We start from the raw sequence: 27993 nt of genomic DNA, 5'->3' as shown, positions 1-27993 counted from the left end.
GTAACAGAAAAACCTACAGTACAGGTTGCTTTCCGTAACTTTGGTAGGATTTCAGATATTACTCTACAACGTAACTGTAATGTATACAATAAAATGAGGGAACTACGATATAGTGGAAAGAGCCATGGACTTGGAAACAGAAGATCTGGCTTTGGGTTCTGGTTCTGCCATTTAGTTGCTCCGTGACCTTAACCTTACCATACGTGTTTTTCTCTTCTATAAAATACGATACCTGTCTCATAGTGTTGTTGGAGTAAGTGATACAATGCATGAGAAGCACTTTATAAACTGAAATTCTCAGTAAATGTAAATTGCTGGTAACATGGACCGAGGTCTTTAAATATTTTCAACTTCCTTTCTTTTTTAAAAAATTTTTTAATGTTTATTTATATGTGAGAGAGCACACACAAGCAGGGGAGGGGCAGAGAGAGAGGGAGACAACAGAATCCGAAGCAGGCTCCAGGCTCTAGGCTCTGAACTGTCAGCACAGAGCCTGATGTGGGGCTTGAACCCACAAACTGAAATCATGACCTGAGCTGAAGTCAGGTGCTTAACTGACTGAGCCACCCAGGCGCCCCTCAAGTTCTTTTCTTATATATGGTATTCAATAAATATGACAGAGTATTGACCCTATTTTACAGATGAAACTGAGGTCAGTTGCAAAGCTGAGATAGAGACTTGGTATTATCCTTTTCCTTGGGACTGGAAATATACCTTGGGCTTCCAAGAGACTTTCTCCAGCGTATTTAACATTTTCATACTTTACAACTTATATTGAAGTAGAAGTCCTCTCCCTTTTCTTCCTCACTTGATTTTTTTTAAATGTCCAGTCTCTGGGGGTGCCTGGGTGGCTTAGTCGGTTAGGCGTCCAGCTTCGGCTCAGGTCATGATCTTGTGGTTCGTGAGTTCGAGCCCCTCGTTGGGCTCTCTGCTGACTGCTCAGAGCCTGGAACCTGCTTCAGATTCTGTGTCTCCCTCTTTCTCTGCCCTTCCCCTGCTCATGCTGTCTCTATCTCTCAAAAATAAATAAACATTAAAAAAAATGTTTTTAAACGCCCAGTCTCTGTATTTTATTTTTAATGTGTCATTTCCATACACGCTCTTTTTGTCTAGTGGCTTCTGGTTAAAAGGTGTAGAACAGTTCTGTTACAACAGAAGTTCTGCACCTGCCTTTGTTTCTCTCCTGCCTTCTATGTATCTTGTAAAGCGAATCTCACGTGGCCTGTTTACCTCTGACACGCTGATACTTTCCCTTTTGCAGCTGAAGTGTGGGGCTTGTGGTGCCATTGGGCACATGAGGACAAACAAATTCTGCCCCCTCTACTATCAAACAAATGCTCCACCCTCCAACCCTGTTGCCATGACCGAGGAGCAGGAGGAGGAGCTGGAAAAGACTGTTATTCATAATGATAATGAAGAACTTATCAAGGTTGAAGGGACCAAGATCGTCCTGGGGAAACAGCTGATTGAGAGGTAAGAGCACACAGAAAGCGCTGTGGAGAGATCTGTCGGAGGTTGAAGGTTGGGCAGGGGTTGATATGAAGTGGAACTGAGGGCATAGGCGTTTTGATGGATTTTCCTCAGTAATTGTTTCCAGTAATGAAAATTATGGTCTTTTGTCATAAAGCACTCCTTAGGCTCTCCTGCTTGCCTTGGGGCATGCTACCTAACTTACTGAGTGAGTCTCCACTTCCTTATTTACGAAATAAAACCACCTTTACCAGAGTAGTTGTGAAGGTAAAATGAGAGGTTATATAAGCATGTAGTACAGTGCCTGGCATAGAGTACTTCCAGGCACTCACTATATTTGTAGTCCTTAATCCCAGTGTTCTTTTTTTTTAACGTTTGTTTATTTTTGAAAGAGAGACAGACTACAAGCAGGGGAGGGGCAGAGAGAGAGGGAGACGCAGAATGCGAAGTGGGCTCTGGGCTCTGAGCTGTCAGCACAGAGCCTGATGCAGGGCTCGAACCCACAAACTGCGGGATCACCACCTGAGCCAAAGTCAGATGCTTAACTGACTGAGTCACCCAGGTGCCCGCCCTAATCTCAGTGTTCTGATAATGGACCACCCAGAAAGATTAAGGAGACATAAACTATGTTATCCCTACCTGTCTCTTGCTCTCAGAGAATGTAACAGATAATCAAGTGGAGAAGTTTTTTTTTTTTTTCTTTTTTTTTTTTAAATTTTTTTTTTTTCAACTTTTATTTATTTTTGGGACAGAGAGAGACAGAGCACGAATGGGGGAGGGGCAGAGAGGGAGACACAGAACCGGAAACAGGCTCCAGGCTCTGAGCCATCAGCCCAGAGCCCGACGCGGGGCTCGAACTCCCGGACCGCGAGATCGTGACCTGGCTGAAGTCGGACGCTTAACCGACTGCGCCACCCAGGCGCCCCAAGTGGAGAAGTTTTTAAATTAAAAAACATTTTCTCCCTGACTTTTTAGTTAGAAACTTGCAAACCTACAGAAAAGTTGAAAGAATAATGGAGTGTATCATTCCTCTAAAGTTACAGTTAATGTTTGTCACGTTTGTTTCATTTTTATGTATCTAAAACTTTTTTTTGCTGAACTATTTGGAAATAAGTTGCAGGCATCTTGCTGTTTCACTCATAAATACCACACATTGTCTAAGACTAAGGATATAACATACCATTACACCTAAGAAAATTAACATTGGGTCAGTAGTATCTAATATTTGGTTCTTATTTAAATTTCTCTGGTTGTCTTAGTGTCCTTTTTGGCCTGCCCCACCTCCAGTTTAGGATCCAATCCCAGTTCAGACATTAAGTATTTTGAATACTTCTTAATCTAGAACTGTTCTCTCTGCCTATTTTGGTTTCCATGGCATTGAATTTTTTGAAGAGTCCAGGCCAGTTGTCTCCTAAGATATCCCATATTCTGGATTTGTCTGTTTTCTCATTGATTGTATTTGGATTAAATGTCTTTGGCAAGATTACTACATAGGTGATAATATGTACTTAACTGCACCACATCAAGAAGCATATAATGTCAGGCTTTCTCACTATTTTGATCATTTTGTTTAAGTGGTGGTCCCCAGAACTCTCTTATAATAAAGGTATGTTTTTCTCTTTGTAATTAGCACGTGGGTGAATATCCTGTTCCCTAACAATCTTTCTCTCCGTAGTGTAGCATCCGTTGATGATCACTGCCTAACTCAGTTATTACACTGAGGGTTGCAAAACCATGGTTTTTCTAATTATAGCATTCTTTCTACATTAACTGGCATTCTATAAAGAAGAGCTCTTTTTTCCTTTTTGTTTGAGTATTACTATGGATTCTGAAATTCTTCCTTTTGTAAACTTAGTGTAATATAATTTATTAACATTATGTTATTTATTTATTTTTTAATATATGAAATTTATTGTCAAATTGGTTTCTATATAACACCCAGTGCTCATCCCAAAAGATGCCCTCTTTAATACCCATCACCTACCCTCCTCTCCCTCCCACACCCCATCAACCCTCAGTTTGTTCTCAGTTTTTAAGAGTCTCTTATGCTTTGTCTCTCTCCCACTCTAACCTCTTTTTTTTTTCCTTCCCCTCCCCCATGGGTTCCTGTTAAGTTTCTCAGGATCCACATAAGAGTGAAACCATATGGTATCTGTCTTTCTCTGTATGGCTTATTTCACTTAGCATCACACTCTCCAGTTCCATCCACGTTGCTACAAAGAATGAAACCATATTTCATTCTTCCTCATTGCCACATAGTACTCCATTGTATTAACACTATTTTAATTGTGATCCCCATATTGTCTCAAATTTGACCTCTTAAAGCCAGATCCTGTGTCCTTGTGAGAACTTACTTGCTTTCCAACACAAAATGTTCTAGGCTGTCCTTGAAATTTCCTTGTTCAAGACCTAGAATCAGCCATTTCTTCAAAGAGCCCTGGTTCCTTTTATTGGGGAATGGTATTTAGAACCAAGATTTAGGTGTTAAGTATGCTCATTGCCACTGAGATGTCCTTGCTTCTAGGCTTTTAGTGGACGAAACTAGGAAATAAATATATATTGCAAATCACATATCAAAACCTTCATATCAAAACCTCCAATTCAAATTATATCTACAGAGTCTTCCTCTTCTTCCCCCATTCATATTTGTATCCTTTCTCTGGTTCCTGGCATCAAGATGTTGAATCATTTGTTCTGTCTGTACATCTGTTATGTACAAAATAGTCTGAGAATTACAATACCAGTACCACTAACAACAAAACTTTAAAGTAGATTCAAGGTGTTTGCTCTAGTTTGTTGTCCTTAGGCTATATGCCACTGAAGTTGTGCAGTCAGGGTATTACATTTAAAATATATTTGAATGATTCTTTGTGTGTCATTTTTATAATCAATTTGATACATAGTTATATTCATTTGTTCTTTTTCTTATTGAGGTAAAATTGGTATATAACGTAAATTTCAGATGTACAATATTATAAATCACTCCTGTTAAGTTCGGGACTCTTTTCCATTCTTGGTTTAATTTATCAGTATCTGTAATAGTATGTTTTGAAGCACATTAGAAAAGGAAAATGTAGCCTCTTGATTCTATGCAACGGAAAGGAAGAAGGCGGATGGTCTTTTAATGATTGAGGGAAACTAAAACTCATTTTTATTTCAAACCAAATTTTAATTTCTTCCTTGTTTCCATTGTAAGTAAGTTCAGCTTCCTAGCCCTTGAACCCTAAAGTAGAACGTTGGAGCTGGAAGGATTCTTGAAATTCCTTTATCCCAGTTCCCTTATCTTCCAAATAGGAAACTGAGGTGAAGTTGTGGCTTGCCTAGTTCTTTATTATTTGGAGATCATATGAGGCCTTGCCTGATCTGAGCCTTAGAATGTGGATATCTGGCCTTTGGTTTGGCTTTTTCCTCCCCAGGCTCATGCTCAGGTACTTTGGACTTCTTCATTGTAGTCGTTTTTTTTTTTTTTTTTTCCTGGGGACTAGAGATACGGACTTAATGCTATGAAAGTGTTATTGATTACAGTGCAGATGAGGTTCGCAGAAAATCTCTGGTTCTCAAGTTCCCCAAACAGCAACTTCCTCCCAAGAAGAAACGGCGAGTTGGAACCACTGTTCACTGTGACTACTTAAATGTGAGTATCTGCATTGCTGCCTTCTGACCAGATGGGATTCTCATTGGTTCCTCCAGCCCTCTAACCCATGGCTCTGGCACAGCCTTAGATTCTCCCTTTGGCCTTGCCCTGAAAATTATGCATACTGTTCATTACAAGATTTGTAGGCTGTAACCAGAAAGTACTATTTTTTTTGTTTTTCTTACCTAATGGAGTACTCTGATTTCTCGTTTCTCCTTAGAGACCTCATAAGTCCATCCACCGACGCCGGACAGACCCAATGGTGACATTGTCATCCATCTTGGAGTCTATCATCAATGACATGAGAGATCTTCCAAATGTGAGTTCATTGCATTCATGTCTACAGTAGGAATGGTAAGGCTCTTTGTTGTGTCTGTGATTTCAGATAGAGGGCAGTAGAGTACAGGCCAGGAACTCCTCTAATTCTTTCAGATGTAGTTTTTTGTTTTTTTGGGTTTATTTAATAGTTTAGTAGAGGAAACAGACACCTACCTGCTTCATCTAGAAAGATTCCTTTAAGAGTTGATGGCGAGGTAGACAGGTAAAATGTGAGTCTTCAGGAATTGGCTCTGGCAAGTGCTCTTTGCTCACGGATAATGCTATTTCTTGTTGGCACAGACCTACCCTTTTCACACTCCAGTCAATGCAAAGGTTGTAAAGGACTACTACAAAATCATCACTCGACCAATGGATTTACAGACACTCCGTGAAAATGTACGTAAACGCCTCTACCCATCTCGGGAAGAGTTCAGAGAACATTTGGAGCTAATTGTGAAAAACAGTGCAACCTACAATGGTAAGAATCACCTGTTCCTTGACTGCAAAGGTCACCTTTCAGTGACCTAGTCACCTTACTAGTCCTAAATTCAGACTAGCTTGGACTGACTGAAATGATCTACAGTGTATTATGCATTTTGGGGTCAAGAAAATTAGTGCACATTTTTGTCATTTATTATTGCTTCTTTTTAGTCCCACTCTTGAATATATCCTCTGGAGAATTTGGAGTCTATCTTTTGAAAGGAAACGATTGCATGGAGATTAGTGGCAGGAAGAAGTGGGCCTAATTAAGTGGAAAGGAGAGACAGTGTGGATGGAATCTGCAGTGTGTGTCCCTGTGACCGTGTTTGTTGTGAGTCTTTGATTTGATCTACAGATTTGTTAATAGGGGCTATTATATGTTCACTTTGCTCAAAAGCTGGAAAGGGAAGGAGAAAGAAATCTGCTCTCTGAGTCTTAAAAGAGGGAAAACAGTACAGCTTCTGCATATAGGGGAGATAAAGGTTTCTGGTCTCCAGTTGGATCCTTGAGCACAGATTCATGTATATAAGTGTGGGGATTAAGAGTACAGCCAGAGAATGAGTCATGGCTCTGCCACTTACTAATTAAGTTACTTTAGACAAGTTCTTAGACAAGTTACCCTAGACAGCCTCTCACAGCCTCCTCAGTATTGTCATCTGTAAACATGGGACAATAGAAGTACCTAGATTCTGTGACCTTTCACAAGCAGGCCTGACCCGTTTATCTAGTCTCCTGTCCAATGCCTGGCTCCCACACCTACTAGAGATTCCTGCCACATTTCACTCAATATCCTGTTGCCATTTCTTCATGCCTCTTGCACAGTCTGTGCCCTGTCTGGAATGCCCTTTCTTCCCTTTTGGTGATAAATTTCCATTCATATTTTCCAGACCAGTTCATATCATCTCTTCATGGAGACTTATGCAGACTGCCCAAAATACCATTTTTTGATCCTCTGTGCTCCCCAGCACAATTAAATCAACTTTTATGACTCTTACTATGTTGTATACAGTTATTTATATATCCAAATCTCCCACCACTTTGTGACCTCCTGGAGAGACTATGTCTTATTCATCTTTATATTCTCTGGCAGAGCGCTGGACACGCACAAGGGAAGAATACATTGGTTAGGCCCAACTGTCATTCAAATTATAAGGATAAATACTTAAAGACAGTCAAATTGGGGGTGGCTCAGTCGGTTCAATGTTCGACTCTTGATTTCTGCTTGGGTCATGATCCTAGGGTCGTGGGATCGAGCCCTGTGTTGGGCTCTGCATTGAGCATGGAGCCTGCTTAAGATTCTCTCTCTCCCTCTCTGTCCCTCTCCCTCACTCTGTCTCTCTCTAGAAAAAAAAGAAAAGAAAAAGGAAAAATCAAATTGAAATAGGAATGGAAAGGTGTAAGAGTCGACTTTGAAAATACAGAGCTGAAGTACCTGTGGGTCATTTAGGTGGAGATGTTAGTAAAAAAAATTAGAAGTAAAGATTTTTTTCATAGCCTTACATTCCCCCCCCCCCCCAGCTCAATTCTCTTTCTTCCTCAAACCTGTTGCTGATAATCATAGTAGTAGCAGTATTACCAGTGGCTCCAAGTGTTTAACTTGTGTTGTTTTATTTCATCTTAAGAAATCTCTGAAATGGGTACTATTATAATCCTTATTTTTATGGATAAACAGATAAGCCTGTAGCGTTTAAATAACTTCACTAAGGTGGTCACACTGCTAAAGAGTGGCAGAGATGTGAATCCAGGTATATATAACTCCAGAGCCTATGCTCTTTTTTTTTTTTTTAAGGTTATTTATTTATTTTTGAGAGAGAGAGAGAGAGAGAGAGAGAGAGGAAGGGGCAGAGTGCGAGGGAGAGAAAGAATCCCAAGTAGGCTCTGCGCTGTCAGCACAGAGCCCAATGTGGGGCTCAATCTCATGAACAGTGAGACCGTGACCTGAGCTGAAACCAAGAGTCGGATGCTTAACCAACTGAGCCACCTAGGCGCCCCAGAGCCTATGCTTTTAACCACTATGTTTCATATACTCTTCTCTATTTATTCACTTCCTGTTCACACCTTACAACCCTGAAGTTGCCTTCCACAGAAGTACCAGTAACCTCCCAATTGCTGGATCAAGTGGCTACATTCCAGAAATGCCTGTTTACTTAAACAACTTTATAGAGACATAATTCACGTACTATACAATCTACGCATTTACTTATTTATTTATTTTTAAATATTTACTTATTTTTGAGAGAACATGCGTGTGAGTGGGGAGAGGGGCAGAGAGGGAGGGGGACAGAGGATCTGAAGTAGGCTCTGAGCTGAACAGCCGAGAGCCCGATGCAGGGCTCGAACTCATAAACCGTGAGATTATGACCTGAGCCAAAGTCAGATGCTCAATCAACTGAGCTACTCAGGAGCTCCCAATTCACGCATTTAAAGGGATCGGTTTTAATATGTATTACCCACGTGGTAGCATTGTATCAGTACTTCATCCCTTTTTATCATCACCTAATGTTCCATTGTATAGATATACCCCATTTTAAAAATTTGTTCATCAGTTTGTAGACATATGCATTATTTACACTTTCTGATTAGTACAAAAAATGCTGCTGTGAACATTTGTGTACAAGCTTTTGTGTACACATTTGTTTTCATTTCTCCTAGATATATATCTAGGAGTTGAATTGCTGGTAACACGTGGAAGCTCTATGTTTAACTTTTTGATGGGGCGCCTGGGTGGCTCAGTTGGTTGAGCATCTGACTCTTGATTTCTGCTCAGGTCATGATCCCAGGGATGTGGGATCGAGCCCCATGTTGGGCTTCATGCTGAGTGTGGAGGCTGCTTGAGATTCTCTCTCTCTTTCTTCTTCTCCCTCTCCGTCTCCCTCCCCCTCCCTTTCTGCCCTTCTCCCCCGCCCCACTTGTGGGCTCTTTCTCTTAAAAAAAAAAAAAAAGTTTAAAAAAAACTTGGAGCACCTGGGTGGCTCAAAGTGTCCAATGCTTGATTCCGGCTCAGGTCATGATCTCATGGTTCACGAGATCGAGCCCCACACTAGGCTCCATGCTGACAGCACGTGCTGACAGCCCTCTCTCTCTCTCACTCTCCTGCTCACATGTTCTCTCTCTCTCAAAATAAATAAGCTTTAAAAAAAAAACTTTCTGAGAAACAATCAAATAGTTTTCCAGAGCAACTGGAGCATTTTATAACCCCGTCAGCAGTGTGTAAGGGTTATGATTTCTCCACATCCTTGTCACCACTTGTTATTGTTCATCTTTTTTATTCTAGCCATCTTGGTGAATGTGAAGTGGTATTGTGGTTTTTGATCCATATCTCCATAATGACTAATGACATTGAACATCTTTCCCTCCCCTGTTTTACTGAGATAGAATTGACATATAGCACTGTGTAAGTTTAAGGTGTATGGCATAATGGTTTGACTTAACGTAGTGTGAAAGGTTTACTGCAATAAGTTTAGTAAGCATCTGTCATCTCATATAGATACAGTAAAAAGCAAAAAAAAAATTTCTTCCTTGTGATGAAAACTCTTAGGATTAACTCTCAACAGTTTTACTGTATATCATACAGCAGCATTAACTGTCATGTAGTCATCATGCTGTACATTACATCCCTAGTGCTTATTTCTCTTACAATGGGAACTTTGTACCTTTGGACTGCCTTCCTCCAATGTCCCTATCCTCTACCCCCTGCCTCTGGTAGCCACAAGTCTCATTTCTTTTTTACGAGTTTTTAAAAATTTGTTAAGCTTATTTATTTATTTGTTTTGAGAGAGAGACAGCATGAGTGGGGGAGGTGCAGAGAGAGAGGGAGACAGAGAATTCCAAGCAGGCTCTGCACTGCACGTCAGCACAAAGCCAGACATGGGGCTCAAACTCACAAAACTGTGAGATCATGACCTGAACTGAAATCAAGAGCTGGACACTTAACCAACTGAGCCACCCAGGCACCCCTATGAGTATTTTTAAGATTCTACACATAAAGTGAGATCACACAGTCTTTGTCTTTGATGTTAAGCATCTTTGCATGTGCTTAGAAATCTTTCTTGAACTTTAGTGTATTTGGCACTATTGGTCACTTGTTGCTCCTTGATACTCTCTTCTCTCTTTTCCAGGAGTATTTTCTCTAATTACTTCCCATCTTTTTCATTCCCATGACTTCAACCACCATATATCCACTGATATCACTGTCTCCAGCCCATACCTTTCTTCTGAATTCCATACTCATTTTCCAGTTGCCTGCCAGACATGTCCATTTTTCAATGCCCTACTGGCAACTCTTTATCTGATTGCTTTATTTAGATTGATGATATTACCATCCTTTCTTAAAGTTTATTTATTTTTAATTTACATCCAAGTTAGCATATAGTGCAATAATGATTTCAGGAGTAGATTCTAGTGATTCATCCCCTATGTATAACACCCAGTGTTCGTTGATATTACCATCCTTCTAGTTGTACAATCTAGAAATGATGGTCATTGTTGGTTCTACCCTCTCTTCCCCACACTCCTAGATCACTAAATCCTATAAATTGTATCCTCGATGGTTTGCTGGAATACATCCCCTTCCTTTCAGTCTCTGTTACTCCTATCTTAGTTGAAGCCCTTGTCATTTCTTATTCAACCCCTTGCAACAGCTTCCAGACTTTCCTTTTGTTGCTTGTCTTAATTTTTCATGCTGTTTTTTTAAATGTTTGAGAGAGGGAGAGCAAACAGGTAAAGGGCGGAGAGAGAAGCAGAGAGAATCTCAAGCAGGCTCTGTGCTGTCCATGCAGAACCGGACACGGGGCTCCATCTCACAAATTGTGAGGTCATGACCTGAACTGAAGTCAAGAGTCGGCTGCTCAACCTACTGAGCCACCCAGGCACCCCAGTTCTTCACATTATTGATAAGGGTATTTTTTTCTAAAACACAAATTTGAAAAATTATTTTCCAGTATAAAATCCTTAGTGTCTTTCTATCACCTATGAGACCTTTATAATATGGCCCCTTCCAAGTTCCATTTCCTATTTCTCCTCCACACATACCTGTATTGCAGTTGTACCAAACTACTTGTGGTTCTTGTGAACTGTGTTGCTTCATGTTTCTATTAATTTGCTTACTTTATACTTTTGTACACTTTTTCTTCCCTCTGGAATGTCTGTCTACCCTGTTGTCTATCTGATGGACCTCTACTCTTCATTAATGACAGGACTCATGTCAGTCACAGCAAGCCTTCCCTGCTTCCCAGTATGCAGATTTAATTGTAAAACAACTTACAACCCGGACTCATGTCAGTCACAGCAAGCCTTCCCTGCTTCCCAGTATGCAGATTTAATTGTAAAACAACTTACAACCCGTCTCATATGCAACCCTACCATATTTCATAGCAACCAATGTATTTCTCTATTTGCACTTACACTCAGGTTTCTATTTCTCTGTAGGTATACATGTACATATACACAGAAGTATACAGAAGTAGAGAGAGAATAAACCTCAGCACACCTATTCATCTAGTTCAACAATTACTCTCATATGGCCGATCCCTGTTTATTTAGTCTGTATTTCCAGATGTTTTATCATTTCATGCATAGATACTTCAAGCACTCATACTCTGTCTTGGCAATTATTTATTTTTATGTCATTTGACCCAAGAACTAAGGTAGGAACTGTGTCTTATTTTCCCTTCATTCCCATCACTGACCACATCACACACCATCATTAATCATTTGTTGGATGAATAAACGAATGAATGCTAAATTAATTAGTTGAGACTAGAGTTGAGGTTTAGGGTCTGTGGAGGAACACTTACATAAAAGAATAGACAGAGGAAGATCAGCAAAGGATACTTGAAAGGAAGCAGTCCAAATTATTCTAGATGAAAATGTCTTTTTTTTTTTTTAATTTTTTTTTTCAACGTTTATTTATTTTTGGGACAGAGAGAGACAGAGCATGAACGGGTGAGGGGCAGAGAGAGAGGGAGACACAGAATCGGAAACAGGCTCCAGGCTCTGAGCCATCAGCCCAGAGCCTGACGCGGGGCTCGAACTCATGGACCGTGAGATAGTGACCTGGCTGAAGTCGGACGCTTAACCGACTGCGCCACCCAGGCGCCCCTAGATGAAAATGTCTTGACTGTCTCTATAACGAGCGTGAATCAGGGCAGCCATAAGTGGGGAGTGGAAGAAATAGTTCAAGGATTTTCTGAAGCTCTTGTTATGGATTTCAGGGAAGGTAAATAGTCTCAGATGGGATGGAGAGTCTTTTATGACAAAGGCTTTGGATTAGCCATATGTTGGGAGGACATCACAACCATGAGTTCTGTAAACAGAAATTACAATCACAAATTTTATATGCTAAGTATGGAAAGATTGTAAATCATACATTGATCTCCTCAGCTATCCTTAAACAAATTATCATTCCTCATCCACTGTATCATTTTCAAGGTATTAAAGGCAGTGGTATCAATAATAGTGCTGTTGGATACATGTAAATAAGGAAGTTAAAATTAGTTTATTCATCCATGCTGTGTATCTGCCATGTGTTAGCGCTGAAAAAATGGTGATAAGACTGCTATATCTGTATAACCTAGTAGCTAGGCTGGTGCCTGGCACATATTAGGTGTTTTAAGTAAATGTGTTAAAAGTCTCGAGTGGTATTGGCAGCTCTTGCCTCCCATTTTTAATGGTCTCATCTTTTATTGTTCCTCTTATACATTTAGGTCCGAAGCACTCATTGACTCAGATCTCTCAATCCATGCTGGATCTCTGTGATGAAAAACTCAAAGAGGTAAGATATTTAAAATGAGAGAAAAGCAGTGGAATTTGAAGGTGGCTAGTAAGCAGGGTTGAGGAAGGAGGGAATGTAATAGAAGGAAGAGTAGAGAAATGTGAGAGTAGTAGATCTTTAGTATGTTAGAGAAGAAGGGACGTTAGAAATCATATAATCCCTTTTTTTTGTAGATGGAGAAACTGAGATCCATAGAAGGAAATTACTTGCCCTGGGCATTATGGTTATTAAGTAGTATAGCTAGGATTGAAATCTAGAACCCACATAACTTTAGAAAGGGCCAAGGAAAGTAAATTCCCAAGAAGTCAGAGCTAAGAGACTGTGTTTTGGCAGAGAGGACCTTTAATTTTTAAGAGATTATCTATATTCCATTTTTTTACCCCCGCCAAATGGTACCTTTATAAGCTTACAAAAATGGAAGTATGATTATGATGTTAATACTGAAGTAGACATTTCATAAAAGAGGATAATCAGACAGCTGATAAACACGGAAAGATTCCCAAATTGATCGATCATTGGGAAAATGCAAATTTAAACTAGGATTAGATACTATTACATGCCCACCAGAAAGGCTAAGCTTTGAAAAGACTAAAAAATAATTTAAAAAACTGACAGTAGTAAGTGTTGATGAGGATGTGAGCAATTGGAACACAAACTTATTCCCAGTATAGTCTGAAATGAATTTATTGGATTAGCTCCCCTTATGTAAAAGTCACTAATCAGCAATATGTCCAGTGTTTTCAGCAACAGTTTTACAGCAAAAACAATGTGATAGTAAAACCTAACTTGGTGAAGGTGTTTTTGTTGTGGGAACTAGGCTATCAATTCCCAGGGATGTATATTTTGGTAATCTATAAGAATAGATGATAGAATACCTAAAGGATCGATTGGTACATCCCTTTTGATCCTCTTAGTAGAATATTTCTCTTATCTGAAATTTCTGCCTGGAATTGAACTTGACAGTTTAAAGTTAGACTTTCTGAGAAACTTAACAGAAGACCATCGGGGAAGAGAAGGGAAAAAAAAATAGTTACAAACAGAGAGGGAGGGAGGCAAACCATAAGAAACTCTTAAATACAGAGAACAAACTGAGGGTTGATGGGGGTGGGGGGAGGGGAAAGTGGGTGATCGGCATTGAGGAGGGCACCTGTTGGGATGAGCACTGGGTGTTGTATGGAAGCCAGTTTGACAATAAATTATATTAAATAAATAAATAAATAAATAAAATAAAGTTAGGTTTTTTTGGGCAAGGGCAGTAGGCGACTGAACCATAAATTATCCATAATTTTCTGTGGTGATTATACCTCAAGGAAACCTGTTTTTCCTTTGCTTTGTTTCATATCAGAAAGAAGACAAATTGGCTCGTTTAGAGAAAGCTATCAACCCCTTGCTGGATGATGATGACCAAGTGGCATTTTCTTTCATTCTGGATAACATTGTCACCCAGAAGATGATGGCAGTTCCAGATGTAAGTGGTCTCTGTGCTAAATATTGTGAAGATAGTACAGAAGGGAAGGGACAGAAGGATGTGCATGTTTATGTATGTTGGGGAGTCTGCAAGGTAGTGTTTATAAATTCAAACTGGCGTATAATTTAAAAAACTGACCTTTTTGCTGTATGAGTGCTTTATCATTAAAATCAGAGGCCAGGAATCTGCAGGTATAGAGAGATTTTCTCTTCCTGTTGCTGACATTCAGTATTTGAAAGCTCCCAAATAGCCCTGGAGAGAAATCAGGATGCCAGCTAATAGGAGTCTTTGAATTGAAAGGTGCTTCTTGACAAATGATAGTTTATTAATTATCCACTGTTTATTGTCTTGTGTGTGTTTGTTTTGTCTTTTGCAACTTTATGGCAGGGCTACCACGTTGACTGTATGAGAATCATTTGGTAATGATTCTCCCTTAGGAGTTCTGAACTCAATCTCCTTTTGTGTTGTGGGCACATGTTATATATGTGTTAATGCTATAAAACTTCTGGAGGGGAGTAGGGAATAAGAAGTTTTAACTGTGAGTATAGAACAAAAGTTCTTACACTATCAGGGCATAGTAATCCTTAAAGAAATCCAAGAACCCCTTAAATTATATACGGAGTTTTGTGTGAATGTGTGTCTTTCTGGGAAAAGTGGTTCATAGCTTTTGTTGGAGCGTTAGGCAAATGTGTGACCCAATGAAGGTTGAGAGTCTCTGGTATAAAGAATGGTTTCCATTTCATTTCTTATGCTTTGTGTTTTCTAGTCTTGGCCATTTCATCACCCAGTTAATAAGAAGTTTGTTCCAGATTATTACAAAGTGATTGTCAGTCCAATGGATTTAGAGACTATACGTAAGGTGAGTGATTTGATCTAAAATGTGTTTTTAGAATCAAGTAACTTTGTACATGAATCTGAGTCCCTGGTTCTTTTAATCACAGAATATCTCCAAGCATAAGTACCAGAGTCGGGAAAGCTTTCTCGATGATGTCAACCTTATTCTGGCCAACAGTGTTAAGTATAATGGTGGGTATTTGTCCTTTTTTAAATTTCTTTCCATCTATCTATCCATCCAGTTTTAGTTAGCATTATTAAAATTTAATTGTATGAACAATTAATTAGCCTTGAACAGTGATAGCAGACTTAGTCAACTGACTTATTCTCCTTTTTTTTTTTAAGCAGGCACATATTTCAATGTGTTTTATAAAGTCTGCTAATAACTTTTAATGAAAAAGCAAGGTACATTTATTTTTAAACTTTGGAAAGCACAGAAACATGAAAAGAGAATAAAAATTAAAAGGATATTACTTTGGGCTTTGAGCCATCACTGCTTTCCAAGAGATAGGAAAATTCACCTATGCCCCAGGCCCTTAGATGGAGCTTAAGGAAATGTATGACTGGAGGCCATAGTGAGCTTCCTTAGAGCATAGAGTTTTTGGTCAGTACATGACCTGATAATATATGTCAAGCTAGTTACTTCTTTTTCTTTATTATTTTTTTTAACATTTATTTATTTTTGAGAGAGAGAGACAGACTGCAAATGGGGGAGGGGCAGAGAGAGAAGGAGACACAGAATCTGAATCAGGCGCCAGGCTCTGAGCTGTCAGCACAGAGCCCAACGCGGGGCTCAAACCCACAAACTTCAAGATGGTGACCTGAGCTGAAGTTGGATGCTCAACCAACTGAGCCACCCGGGGGCCCGCTAGTCACTTACTTCTGTGCTGACTACTTAATCTGGTAGGAAAGACAATCCAAATGATGGAGACTGTTAAAATGCAGGTCGATGAGGTCTATATTAGAAAGACTACAAAGCACACTAGAGGAGCAAAACGAACACCTTTGCCTAAGGGTTAGAAAAGGCTTCATAGATAAGCTAATAAACATTTTCAAATGACTTGCTTGTTAAGTAAACATTGATTAAGCACCTAATATGTGCTGGCACTGATAGATGCCACAAATATAAAATCAACTTAGGCATGATTCCTGCCCCCACATTGATTAGAGTTTAGTTGGGGCAACAAAAAAGAAAATTTATAGAAGCTAAGTATTATGCTAGATGTATGCACAGAGTGCCAAAGGGACAAAGACAGGATATCTACACCAAGAGTATGATTAGAGGAAACTTTCTGGAAAAGAGTTTTCTTAAGCTGATTTCTAAAGGATCAGTAGAGTTCACTAAGCAAAGAATGTGGAGGAGAAAACATTCCAGGCAGAGAACAGTAGTATGTAAAGACACAGAGGCCTGAAATTATATTAAATGGGCTTAAGAGGCAAATTGTTGGGGTTGCAGTCATCTGTGCATGTTGGTGAATGACTGGTTTTATGTAGAAGTCTCTAGGAATCAAATCCTAGAGAGCCTTGTGTGTGCCATATGTCACACTTAAGAAATTTTTTTTAAGTTTTTATTTATTTATTTTTGAGAGACAGAGAGAGCAGGGGAGGGGCAGAGAGAGAAGGACAGAGAGAGAATCCCAAGCAGGCTCCATGTTGCCAGCACAGAGCCAGATGTAGGGCTTGAACTCACAAACTGTGAGATCATGACCTGAGCCGAAACCAAGAGTCAGATGCTGAACCGACTGAGCCACCGAGGTGCCCCTAAAGAGATTTTACTTTACCTTAAATGGAAAGACATTGAAGAATTAAGCAGTGAAATGATGATCTCCTATAACTTCTTAAGCAAAAAAGAAGAGGAAGCTAAGGGCGTTTGAGAGAATTACCTAGCATACTGAGGTTTGAACTGAAAATCCACATGACTGTGTGACTTTGCTGCAGCAGTATTCAGCAGCCTAACTAGTGTGGCTGTACATTTGCTAGATAGGAGGGACAGAGAATTGAAGGCGGGAGGTCAAAGGAAGGGACAACCAGAGAGATGAGGAAATGGGCATAGAGAAGAGAATGTTCAATACCAGGGAGGAATGAGAGAACAGGGTGAGTTCAGAGAGCTATACTTGACCAGAACCTGTATATATATTATTAAGCGAAGTGGTAGGACATGATCCTTCCATTTTTGTTCCATCTGGGTTGGTTTAAAAGAATCAACTTTCTCCCTTGTGCTCATTGGAAATCGAGTGGAAATGCCTTTTGTCAGGTTAGTTATCTCTCCATTATTGTCTTCTAAAAACACTTAAAGCTCATCAGCCATAATTCTGGTAAAAGAAGTGTTTAGGTTCACAGATGTCTAAAAATGATTGCAATAAGTGATAAGCAAGAGTGTTCTAGAAAGCCTCTGTGGCCTTGATGATGGCTAGCTTAAGATATAAGGCAGATTTTAAAAGGATTTTATGTAAGGCAAAAAGAAAAACCCAGAAGATGCTAAGTGACAAATGAACAGAGGGCAAATGGACAGATCACAGAACACTGACATTAAATAGCTAATGAACATGAATATTCAGTTGCACCCAGTAATCAAAGAAATACAAATTGAAACAGAGGGAGGTACCTTTTTTCCACCTATTCAATTAACTCAATTTTTTTTTAATGTTTGTTTAGTTATTTGTTTTGAGAGAGAGAGCATGTGCACATGAGCAGGGGAGAGGCAGAGAGACAGAGAGAGAGAGAATCTCAAGCAGGCTCTGCACTGTCAGCACAGAGCCCGACATGGGGCTGGATCTCAAACTGTGAGGTCATAACCTGAGCTGAAATCGAGAGTGGGACACTCAACCAACTCCAACTGAGCCACCCAGGCACCCCTCAATTTTGTTTAATGCAAGTATTCAATGCTAGTGAGGCGGGTACCCTCACATACTGCTGTTGGCAGTATAAGCTTGTAAGACATTTCTGGAAAGCTCTTTGGCAGCATTTAGAGACTAAAAAATAGTTAAGAGAGCAGACTTTATAATCAAGTAGGCTTGAGTTTGAATATTGGTCCCACCATTTAATAGCAGTGTGACTTTGGGTAAGTAACTTAGCCTTTGCTTTCCTGTCTGTAAAATGGGAATAATAATGGTACCTTCCTCAGAGGGCTGTTGAGAGGGTTAAATAAAATAATGCATGTAAGTGTTTAATGTACATGCATGGCATACACAACATGGTATAACAACCTGCCCTAATCAGAGCTGTAGACAAAGATATTCCTGATCGTGTTATTTATATTAAAGATAAATAACCTGAATGGTTAATGTAGAGGGAATGATTAGTTATTGTGCCATCAGTATGATGGGTTATTATATAAAGATTGAGAACTCTTTTTTAAAAGAAATTAAAGACAAAAGTGCTTACAATGTTAAGTGAGAAAAGCAGAGCACAAAACTTATTTCATCTCAGTTACACTTTTAAAAAAGTGCATATATATAGGAAAAACTGGAAGGAAACACATCAAATGTGTTAATAGTGGTTATTTCTGAGATGTAGGATTAGGATTTTCTTTGTTTTCATCTTTTGTATGTTTTCCAAGTTTTCTACTAGTATGAAAAGGCAGGAAACTCTTCCTAGAGGTTTTTGAATTTTCAGGGATGATGATTATAGTAGCCAATTAAATATTCAGCACCTCTCCTCCTGTGCCAAGCCGAATAGTCAGGTAGAGAAGGGTGGGGAAGAAGTTCCAGGAAGAGAGCACAAACAGAAAAGTAGGTGAGAGTGCCTTGGATAGAGAAGTGCAAATAGTTGAGTTTGGCTAGGGTAAAGACTAGGAGCTACTTTTGGTGGTAAGAGAGGAGTTTTTCAAGATAGATGGGGCCAAATCACAAAAGGCCCGGTGTATCACATTAAGCCTTTAAAAAGGAAAGAGGATCATAGCAGATATTTTAGCAAGATCATTCTAGAAGCTATCTAAAGAACAGATAGGAGGGGAATTAGATATAGAGACCCATAGAGAAACTGTTGACAGTAGTCCAAGTTAAAAATATTGAGGGCTTGAGCCATGATAAGTAGCCATAAGAATGGAAAGGTGGGGACAGATTGTAGAGATATTGTGGAGGTTGAATTGATATCTTCATAAGTGGTTGGAAGTTGGGGATGTTGGGTAAAGGGCAGGGAGAATTCAGGATGTTGCCAAGTGCTCATTTGCTCTTGGGTGAAAACAGAAATGGATACAAACTTTTTAAAGGACTGTAAATGTTCATCGTCTTTGATCAGTTTCACCTCTAGGGAATGCTCCACACACAGGTTTGCAAAGGCATGTGTATAGATACACATATATTTATAATTGCAACATCATCCAGTTGACCCTTGAACAACATCAATTTGAACTGTGCAGGTTCACTTATACACAGATTTTTTTACAGTAGAGTATTCTAAATGTATTTTCCTTATGATTTTTAAAAATGTATTCCCAAGTTAGTTAACATACAGTGTAGTCATGGTTTCAGGAGTAGAACCCAGTGATTCATCTGTTACATAAGACACCCAGTGCTCATACCAACAAGTGCCCTCAATGCCCGTCACCCATTTTCCCCACCTGCAGCAACCCTCAGTTTGTTCTCTTTAAGGGTCTCTTATGGTTTGCCTCCCTCTCTTTATCTTATTTTTCCTTCCCTTCTCCTGTGTTCATCTGTTAAGTTTCTCAAAGTCCACATATGAGTGAAATCATGTGATACCTGTCTTCTCTGACTGATTCACTTAGCATAATACCCTTATGATTTTCTTAGTAGCATTGTCTTTTCTGTAGCTTACTTTATTGTAAGAATACATTATATAATACATATGACATACAAAGCACATGTTAATCAACTGTTAATGTTATCAGTAAGTTTTTCAGTCATCAGTAGTTAAGTCTTTGGGGAGTCAGAAGTTATAAGCAGATTTTTGATTGCACAGGATATAGGCACCTCTAACCCCTGTATTCAAGAGTCAACTGTAATTGCAAAAACATGGGAGCTCTTTGATTTTCTAACAGTAGGAAATCAGTGAAGTAAATGACGGTACCTGTATATGGTGGAGTACTGTTTAGCTATCAAAATGGTAGATTAGCTAATAAGGTATATTTGTATATGCTGATATGAAAATGTATTCAAGATGTATTGTTGAAAAATAGGTAACTTGACAGTATATGCAGAAGAGGTTGCAAATTCAGATCTTATAAAGGCAAGATAAGTATGAATGAAATGGGCTCAAAAGCAACCAATGAACCGGAGAGCACATACTCATCTAAAGGAATCAGTCACTATTTAGCTTGTTTGTTGCCATAGAATAGAATTACTAGGGGTGCCTGGGTGGCTCAGTCGGTTAAGCGTCTGACTTAGGCTCAAGTCGTGATCTCATGGTCCGTGGATTTGAGCCCTGTGTCAGGCTCTGTGCCGACAGCTCAGAGCCTGGAGCCTGCTTTGTCTGTGTCTCCCTTTCTCTCTGTCCCTCCCCGTTTACGCTCTGTCTCTCTCTCAAACATAAATAAAAACAGCGAAAAACATTTAAAAAAGAGAATAGAATTACTAAAGGGAGAGATGGAGGATAATTTTCACTTTGTGCTTGTTTGTGCTTAGATGTTTGAAGTTTTTTGTTTTTTGTTTTTTTAGAGTTTATTTATCCAGAGAGAGAGCGAGCATGCGCACAAGTCAGAGAGAGGCAGAGAAAGAGGTGGGGAGAGAGAGAATCCCAAGCAGGCTCTGTACTTGTGCAGAGACTGATGCGAGGCTAGAATTCACGAACTATGAGATCATGACCTGAACCGAAGTCAGATGCTTAACTGACTGAACCACCCAGGCGTCACAGATGTTTGAATTTTTGTAATTGAGCACACAATACTTTGTAATAAAAAAAAATTCCACTTTTGGAAGGTTGGATAAATCAGATGACATATAGAATTCTGACCTGGGTAACTGGTGGTGCCAGTGACTTAATATAGGAAATAAAGGAGGAGCGGTTTGGGAGAAAAAGTGGTCGAGTTCAGTTTGGGGTGTGTTGTATTGAGGAAGAGCATCCAAGTGAAGACTTAGTAGTAGTTAGCTATATACATGTCTGAAGCTCAGAAGGGAAGTCATTACTGTAAATATGGATATTTTTTCAGAGTGGCATATGAAAGTATAAGTAGATGGAGCTCAAATAGGGACTGCAGTATATTCCTTGAACCCCTCTGATGCTGTATGTAAAATATGGTTGTATTTTTTTTCCAGGTAGAAAGACCATAGTTTTATCAGATTACTAAAGTTGTATGTGACCCAGGAAAGTTAAGAGCCATTGTTTAGTTGAGGAAAAATGTAGGAGGAGGAGACTTGACAAGTTCCAGCCTTTAAGGGATCAGGTAGAGAATACTGGGGAGTGGCCAGAATCAAAGAAGGGAAAACAGAAGAGAGTAAAGACCTGGAAACCCAAGAGGAGGAGAATGGCCAACAGGTCAGGTGCTACAGAGAAGACCAAAAAGGGTGGTTGTTAGAAGAGTTGTTGCAGTGAGGTGGTAGAATCAAAGCCAGACTGCAGAGGATATGAATGAATGGAAAGTGAGGAAATAGAAACAGAAATTTGCCTATGAAGGGAAGAGGGAAGACTGTAATCAGTATGTGGAAGGGGATGAAAACATTTGGACAAGGGACCTTTGTATAGGTGAAAAAAAAAGAAAATTAAGGTTATGACAGGAGGTCCTTATAGAAGGTGGGAAGATACACACTGAGAAAGTTTCTGCCCAGTAGCCTCTTATTTTTTCTACTAAGTAGGAAACAGGGTCGTCTGCTGACAGTGGGTGAAGTGATGGGAGAAGGAATTTGAAGAGAAGTGTTGATAAGGGTTTGAATCATCTGTTGTAGGAAACTTGAAAAGTAGCTGACTAGGGACATTTTAGAACTGTTGAGGAGCCTTCAAGGGTCCAGCTGATGTTGGAGACCATTCATTTTTATAGTAGCAGCAGTTGGCACAGTTGTGTAATTGTTGGGGAACTGGGAAGGCAGATGATAGATTTGATTCAGGATTCAGATTTTTTTTCTAGATGTGTTGGGAAGATTGGGAACTGAAGGTGTCAGCAAGGAAAAAAAGTTGAAGTTCGAGCTTCTCAAACTTTGTCACCAGAAGACCCTTTATAGCAGCAGATTTATTATGTTTTATCTCTAAAAGTTAATCAGATTTTGCATTTGACTTATCTGTTTTCACATGTTTCATTCACATTTCTTACCAAATTATTTTATATCATTCCCCTACATCTATCTTCAAGTACAATTACTGATGAAGGGAGATATACCATATTATATACATGTTACCTTATTTTTTATTTTTTCTAATTTTTAAGTTTATTTATTTTGGTGGGGGAGGAACAGAGAGAATCTCAAGCTGGCTCTGCACTGCCAGCACAGAGCCCGATGTGGGGCCCAAACCCACAAAACAGTGAGATAATGCCCTGAGCTGGAACCAAGTTGGATGCCCAACCAACCAAACCACCCAGGCTCAATTACCTTATTTTTTAAAGCACGGGAGCTGATGAGGGAGGAAACTAAAGCCAAGAGAGGCTTGATAGATTGGGAAATAGGAATTAATGAGCTTATAAGTTTCCTTGAGGTCAGAGAGAATAAAAAAACTGGACAGATAAAAGGCTGTGATAAGAAAGTGGGATATTGGAATTGAAACTTTCAGAAGTGAATCTGTTTTCAGTAAAGATAGCATTCTGTATATAGCCTTGGATATGTTTGGCTAGAGTGGAGGTGCGAACCTTTGGCATGAAATTTACAAGGATTTTGGATGGATAGTACATGAGGACATTAGAGTAACCTACTATGATGGGGAAGGATTTGGAGCCAAGAGGAAGACTCTGCTGCCAGGTGTGTAGGTCCTTGGTGAATGTGAGTGAGTTTGTGATGGTGAGTAGAGCTCTCAAACTCAGGTGGCCTGCAGGGGTCAGGCAAGTAATGTAAATGAGCATAGTAGGCCAGGTGTGGATTGTAGTGAACTAAAAGAGTACATATTCCATCTAAAGAGGCATGTACTTCATTTGATTGTTGTCCTAAGGAAATGAGCATATAATACAATGTTGCTAGGTAATCTTAATTTTTCAAGAGAAGATGAAAATGTGGATTTTTGTGTGCGACATTTCCCAATTTTTATGTATTTGCAAATAATTTAAAATTGTTTTGGGGCGCCTGGGTGGCGCAGTCGGTTAAGCGTCCGACTTCAGCCAGGTCACGATCTCGCACTCCGTGAGTTCGAGCCCCGCGTCGGGCTCTGGGCTGATGGCTCAGAGCCTGGAGCCTGTTTCCGATTCTGTGTCTCCCTCTCTCTCTGCCCCTCCCCCGTTCATGCTCTGTCTCTCTCTGTCCCAAAAATAAATAAACGTTGAAAAAAAAAAAAATTTAAAAAAAAAAAATAAAATAAAATTGTTTTAAATAATTCTCTGGGCCAAACAAAAACATCTATTTGTAGGCTAAGTCTGGCTCCAAGACAGCTGGTTTTCAACCTCTGGCATAGTAGAGAACAAGTCTGAAAATAGGGGAGATTTTTTTCCCATGGGGGAGTAAATAAGGATTTGGCAGCAGTAGTGAACAGTCTAGAAAGCTGACTTTTCCCCCTCTGAAACCAATGGATAAGAGTATAAGAATCTTCCGAGTAGGGCTGTGAGGGTTAGTGGTGTCATGTGATACAAAATGTGACATCTTTTGTACTAAAAGGACATCAGTCATCTAGTTGAAGACCACTTACAAGGTGTTTCCTACTATCAGGTACCATACACCAAATAATACTTTTATTTAAAATTTTGTTGGTTTGGTATGATTTCAACATGCTTCTGTTTTTAATTAATAGTAATAGAGTCCATGAGGGTCTATTCCCTAAAAAATTTACTAACCACGGTTAGTAGAATGGTATATCTAGTTAACATTATCTTGACTCTTTCCATTCAGATCCTTCACACATAATATCACACTACATATAAGCATATTTTTGTAGCATTTTATATAACTTTATCACCTTATCCTATATTATCGTGTGTGTGTGTGTATAATATGTGTATATAAGGTATATAGCCACGCTGAGGTTAGGGTTATTAGGGGACAAGTAACACTACATATAAAACTGCACCTGGAAGGGTACAGGGCATGTCAGAGGACTGTCTAGTAGTTAAGCAGTGGTGATGGACTACACCTTAATAATAGAGATCAAGCCCTTAGGCCTTCCACGTGCCATGTAGGTACTGAATCAACCTCAGAGCCTCTCTTTCTGTTCAAGTAATATTTGAAAAGAGTATTAATAATCAGGGAAACCCAAAACTTGGGATTGGAGCTATTTGTGGTAGTCTCAGAAGGCATACAGCACTCCATGTCTGTGAAAGAAGAGGGGCATGTAGATCTAGAAATCCCTTCTGGGGGCACCTGGGTGGCTTAGCCGGTTGAGTGTCCAATTTTGACTCAGGTCATAATCTCACAGCTCATGAGTTCGGGCCCTGTGTCGGGCTCTGTGCTGACAGCTCGGAGCCTGGATCCTGCTTCGGATTCTGTGTCTCCCTCTCTCTGCCCCTCCCCCACTTGCATGCACACACGTACACATGCACGTTCTCTCTCAATAATAAACAAACATTAAAAAAAAGAAATCCCTTCTGAGAAACACAACCCAAACTTGTATAAAACTGTAAGGTCCTAAGTTGTTGATAGAGGTGTTAGTACTTAGTGTTCGGTTGAATTTGAAGTGAACTGCATAGTCTGTTCCAGTAGGTGATGCCAAGCTATTCATGATATTTCTTTTCCCAAAGAATTTCCTAGCAAGTTACTCCTCTAGTGCTCTCCAAACCAAAAATCAACTCTGATGAGAAGCCATCTTCAGGGTAGGCCTAGGATAAGTAGATCCTGTGTCCTAAAACCTGAGACCCTGAAGTTTTAGAATGCTCAGTGGGACCCTACAACCTAGGTAAGATATAACTTTACAAAAAACAAAAACAAAAAAAACCCACAAACACCTGGGAAGGTTTTCTTTCTACTTTTGTTTAACTCCCAACCCTGTGTGAGCTCTGATAGTTCTGTTTATAGGACCCTTTGTGGAATCTCATCCTATACATGTGGAGGTTAGTATTCAGCCAAAGACTCAAGGGAGCCTCTTTGCAGATCTTAACTTATTTTTCTGTGGAGCTCCCTCCTCTCTGGTTCTACCCTGCAATTTCCAGCTGTCTTCACCTCAGAAACCAATATTCGTCTCTGTCGCCTTGTGAGACTGCTGTGCCTTGTGTGGGTAGAAAGTAGAAAGCCACGGCCAACTATAGAGCCCACCTCCTTTATTTCGCTTCTCCCAGCGATCATAGTCCCACACTTCCTGTTGGTCAGTGTTTGAAAACAGTAGTTTCATAGCAGGCCACTAGCAGTTCTTCCATCTGGAAGGTCTTTTAATTTTGTTTGTGGTGTTTTCTGACATAGAGAAACTTACTTTTTTAAATTGATGTGTAATTAATATACAGTGTTATATTAGTTTCAGGTATACAATATGATTCAAACAGTTCCATACGTTCTTAGGGCTTTTCAAGATAAGTGTGCTCTGTAATCCCCATCACTCCATCCCCAAACCCCTCTCCTCTGGCGACCACCAGTTTGCTCTCTGTATTTAAGAGTCTGTTTGTTTGTGTCTTCTTTGTTCTTTTGTTTCTTAAGTTCCACATATGAGTGAAATCATATGGTGTTTGTCTTTCCCTGACTGACTTGTTTGCCTTAGCATTATACTCTCTAGTGCCGTCCATGTCGTTTCAAATGACAGGATTTCACTCTTTTTGAGGGCTGAATACTATTCCATTGTATCTATATACTACCGTCTCATTTATCTATCTATGGATGGACACTTGGGTTGCTTCCATATCTTGGCTATTCTAAATAATGCTGCAATAAACAGGGGTGCATGTATCTTTTCAAATTCGTGTTTTCATTTTCTTTGGGGTCAATAGACACATGAAAAGACATTACTAAACCTGATGTTTCCCTGATGGAAATGCAAATCAAAACCACAATGAAATATCACCTTACACATGTCAGAATATCTAAAATCAAAAACATAAAAAATATCAAGTATGTTGGTGAGGATACGGAGGAAAAGGAACCTTCATGCACTGTTGGTGGGAATGCCAATTGGTGCAGTCATTGTGGAAACAGTAATGGGGTTTCCTCAAAAAATGAAAATAGAATTATCATATGATCCAGTAATTCCACTACTAGGTATGTACCCAGAGAAAATGAGAAACTTCATTTTTATGTAGTTATATTTTTCAGTCTTTTCCTTTAGGATTTTTATCTTTGGTATACTTGTTTAAAAGATCTCCCCTACCCCTAAGATACCCAACTGTATTCTCTTCTAATACATATCATATTTTAAATTTTTGAATGTTTATTGACTTAAAAAAATAGATTCTATGGTATAAGGTAAATATCTAACTTACTTTCTCTTCCAAATGATTAGCCAAAGGGTCCTAAGTTCTATTTATGGAATAGTCTATCCTTTCCTACTAAATGAAATGATACCTTTATCATATGCTGAATTCTTATGTATTCTTGAACCTATTTGGAGATTTTCTATTGTCTTTTGTTTGTCTAATCTGCACTATTACACCAGATAGTATCACTGTGATCATCACTCAGACTTTATAATTTTAAATTCCTTATCTTTCTTGGCTCAATTATTAAAGAAACTCCAAGATAATTTTTGTTAGATTCTAACTTGACCCCAAGTAAATAAATAGTATTGAAATCTTATTTAATGTATGGATTAAGTTGGAGAGCGTGTGTATCTTTATAATACTACATTTCTGTTTCTTCATTTATTCACATTCTTTTTACTCCCTCAACAAAGGCTTCTAGTTTTCTTTGGATAATTTCTAGGTATCTTTAATTTATTCCCACACATATATTTTATAGTTTTTGTTGTTATTGAGCATCTTTTTGTTGTTGTTAAGTTTATTCCTAGGCAATTTAAAAGTTTTGCTGCTATTGTACATATGCTGTTTTTCCCCTAACTGCTTATTAATTCTGAAGTTTTCAGTCAGTTTGAATATGAGTAGATGATTCAGTATTATTCATAGGTTAATACAATGCTTAGTATTTATATTTCCATATACTAGTTTCTAAGTCTGTCCTATGAAACTACTCTGTAAAGTTTGGCCAGTAATAAATAAATAGGTTCTTTTTTATCTGTCAATGACCTTCCTTAGATTGGGGCAAGATATAAATATTCCTATGTGAAGGTTAAGTCTCTCACATCATTGAAGAGAATAAAATCACTCTCAACCCTGCTTCAGCCTCTTGCTGCCTTTCTTGCTCTTCCTCTTCTTCACAGCCGGACTTCAGTTTTGTTTTTGGTTTTTGTTTTTGTTTTTATTGTGGTAAAATGTACACAACATAAAAATCTTGCCTTTTAAACCATTTTTAGATGTACAGTTCAGTGGCATTAAGTATGTTCAAAATGTCGTGCAACCATCACTGCTACCCGTCTCCAGAACTTTTTCATCATCCCAAACAGAAACTCTATATCCATTAAACAATAATCCTGTTCTCTCCTTCCCTCAGCCCTTGGCAACTTCTGTTCTACTTTCTGTCTGTGAATTTACCTCTTCCAGGTACTTCATGTAAGGTAAATCAGTACATAGAATACTTGCCCTTTTGTGTCTGGCTTATTTCATCAAGGTTCATCCATGTTGTGTAGCATGATCACTTTTTTTTAATGAGTACGTAACGTTTTTCTCCTTTTCTTTACCTACCATTCATGCCTCATTCAGCCTTAATCTGGCTTCTGCCTGTCCAACATACCAAGTGAATAGGATCACATGATTGCCAGATACAGCTGGCACTTTTTAGTCGTTTTCTTGGCATCACCCCAGTATTGGACATCACTGATCATTCCTTTCTTGAAACTATATTATAATCATTGGCTTCGTAACTTTTTAAAAATGTTTTATTTATTTTTGAGAGAGATCGAGAGAGAGACAGAGTATGAGCGGGGGAGAGGCAGAGAGAGAGGGAGACACAGAATCTGAAGCAG

General features: G+C 39.2%; 1 protein-coding gene across 7 annotated transcripts in view; it reads left to right on the top strand.

The window, feature by feature from the left end:
* TAF1 (TATA-box binding protein associated factor 1) overlaps window positions 1–27993 on the top strand; it is an 84511-nt gene that overhangs the window by 27511 nt on the left and 29007 nt on the right. For all 7 annotated transcript variants that reach the window (XR_006964570.1, XM_047092562.1, XM_047092563.1 and 4 more), the window contains exons 25-32: window positions 1262–1473; window positions 4996–5104; window positions 5325–5423; window positions 5723–5900; window positions 12607–12674; window positions 14020–14142; window positions 14909–15001; window positions 15084–15168. Coding sequence is in view for 6 of the 7 variants with exons in the window: in XM_047092562.1 (XP_046948518.1) it covers window positions 1262–1473; window positions 4996–5104; window positions 5325–5423; window positions 5723–5900; window positions 12607–12674; window positions 14020–14142; window positions 14909–15001; window positions 15084–15168 (967 nt within the window). In the remaining variant the exon portion in view is untranslated. The remainder of the gene's footprint in view (window positions 1–1261; window positions 1474–4995; window positions 5105–5324; window positions 5424–5722; window positions 5901–12606; window positions 12675–14019; window positions 14143–14908; window positions 15002–15083; window positions 15169–27993) is intronic.

Source organism: Lynx rufus, unplaced genomic scaffold, assembly GCF_022079265.1.
Source record: "Lynx rufus isolate CCGP_SWC_20201006 ecotype Redwood Valley unplaced genomic scaffold, mLynRuf1.p SCAF_30, whole genome shotgun sequence".
NCBI classification, from domain to species: domain Eukaryota; kingdom Metazoa; phylum Chordata; class Mammalia; order Carnivora; family Felidae; genus Lynx; species Lynx rufus.
Note: the sequence above shows the minus strand (reverse complement) of the source record. Positions and strands in the feature narration are given on the sequence as shown.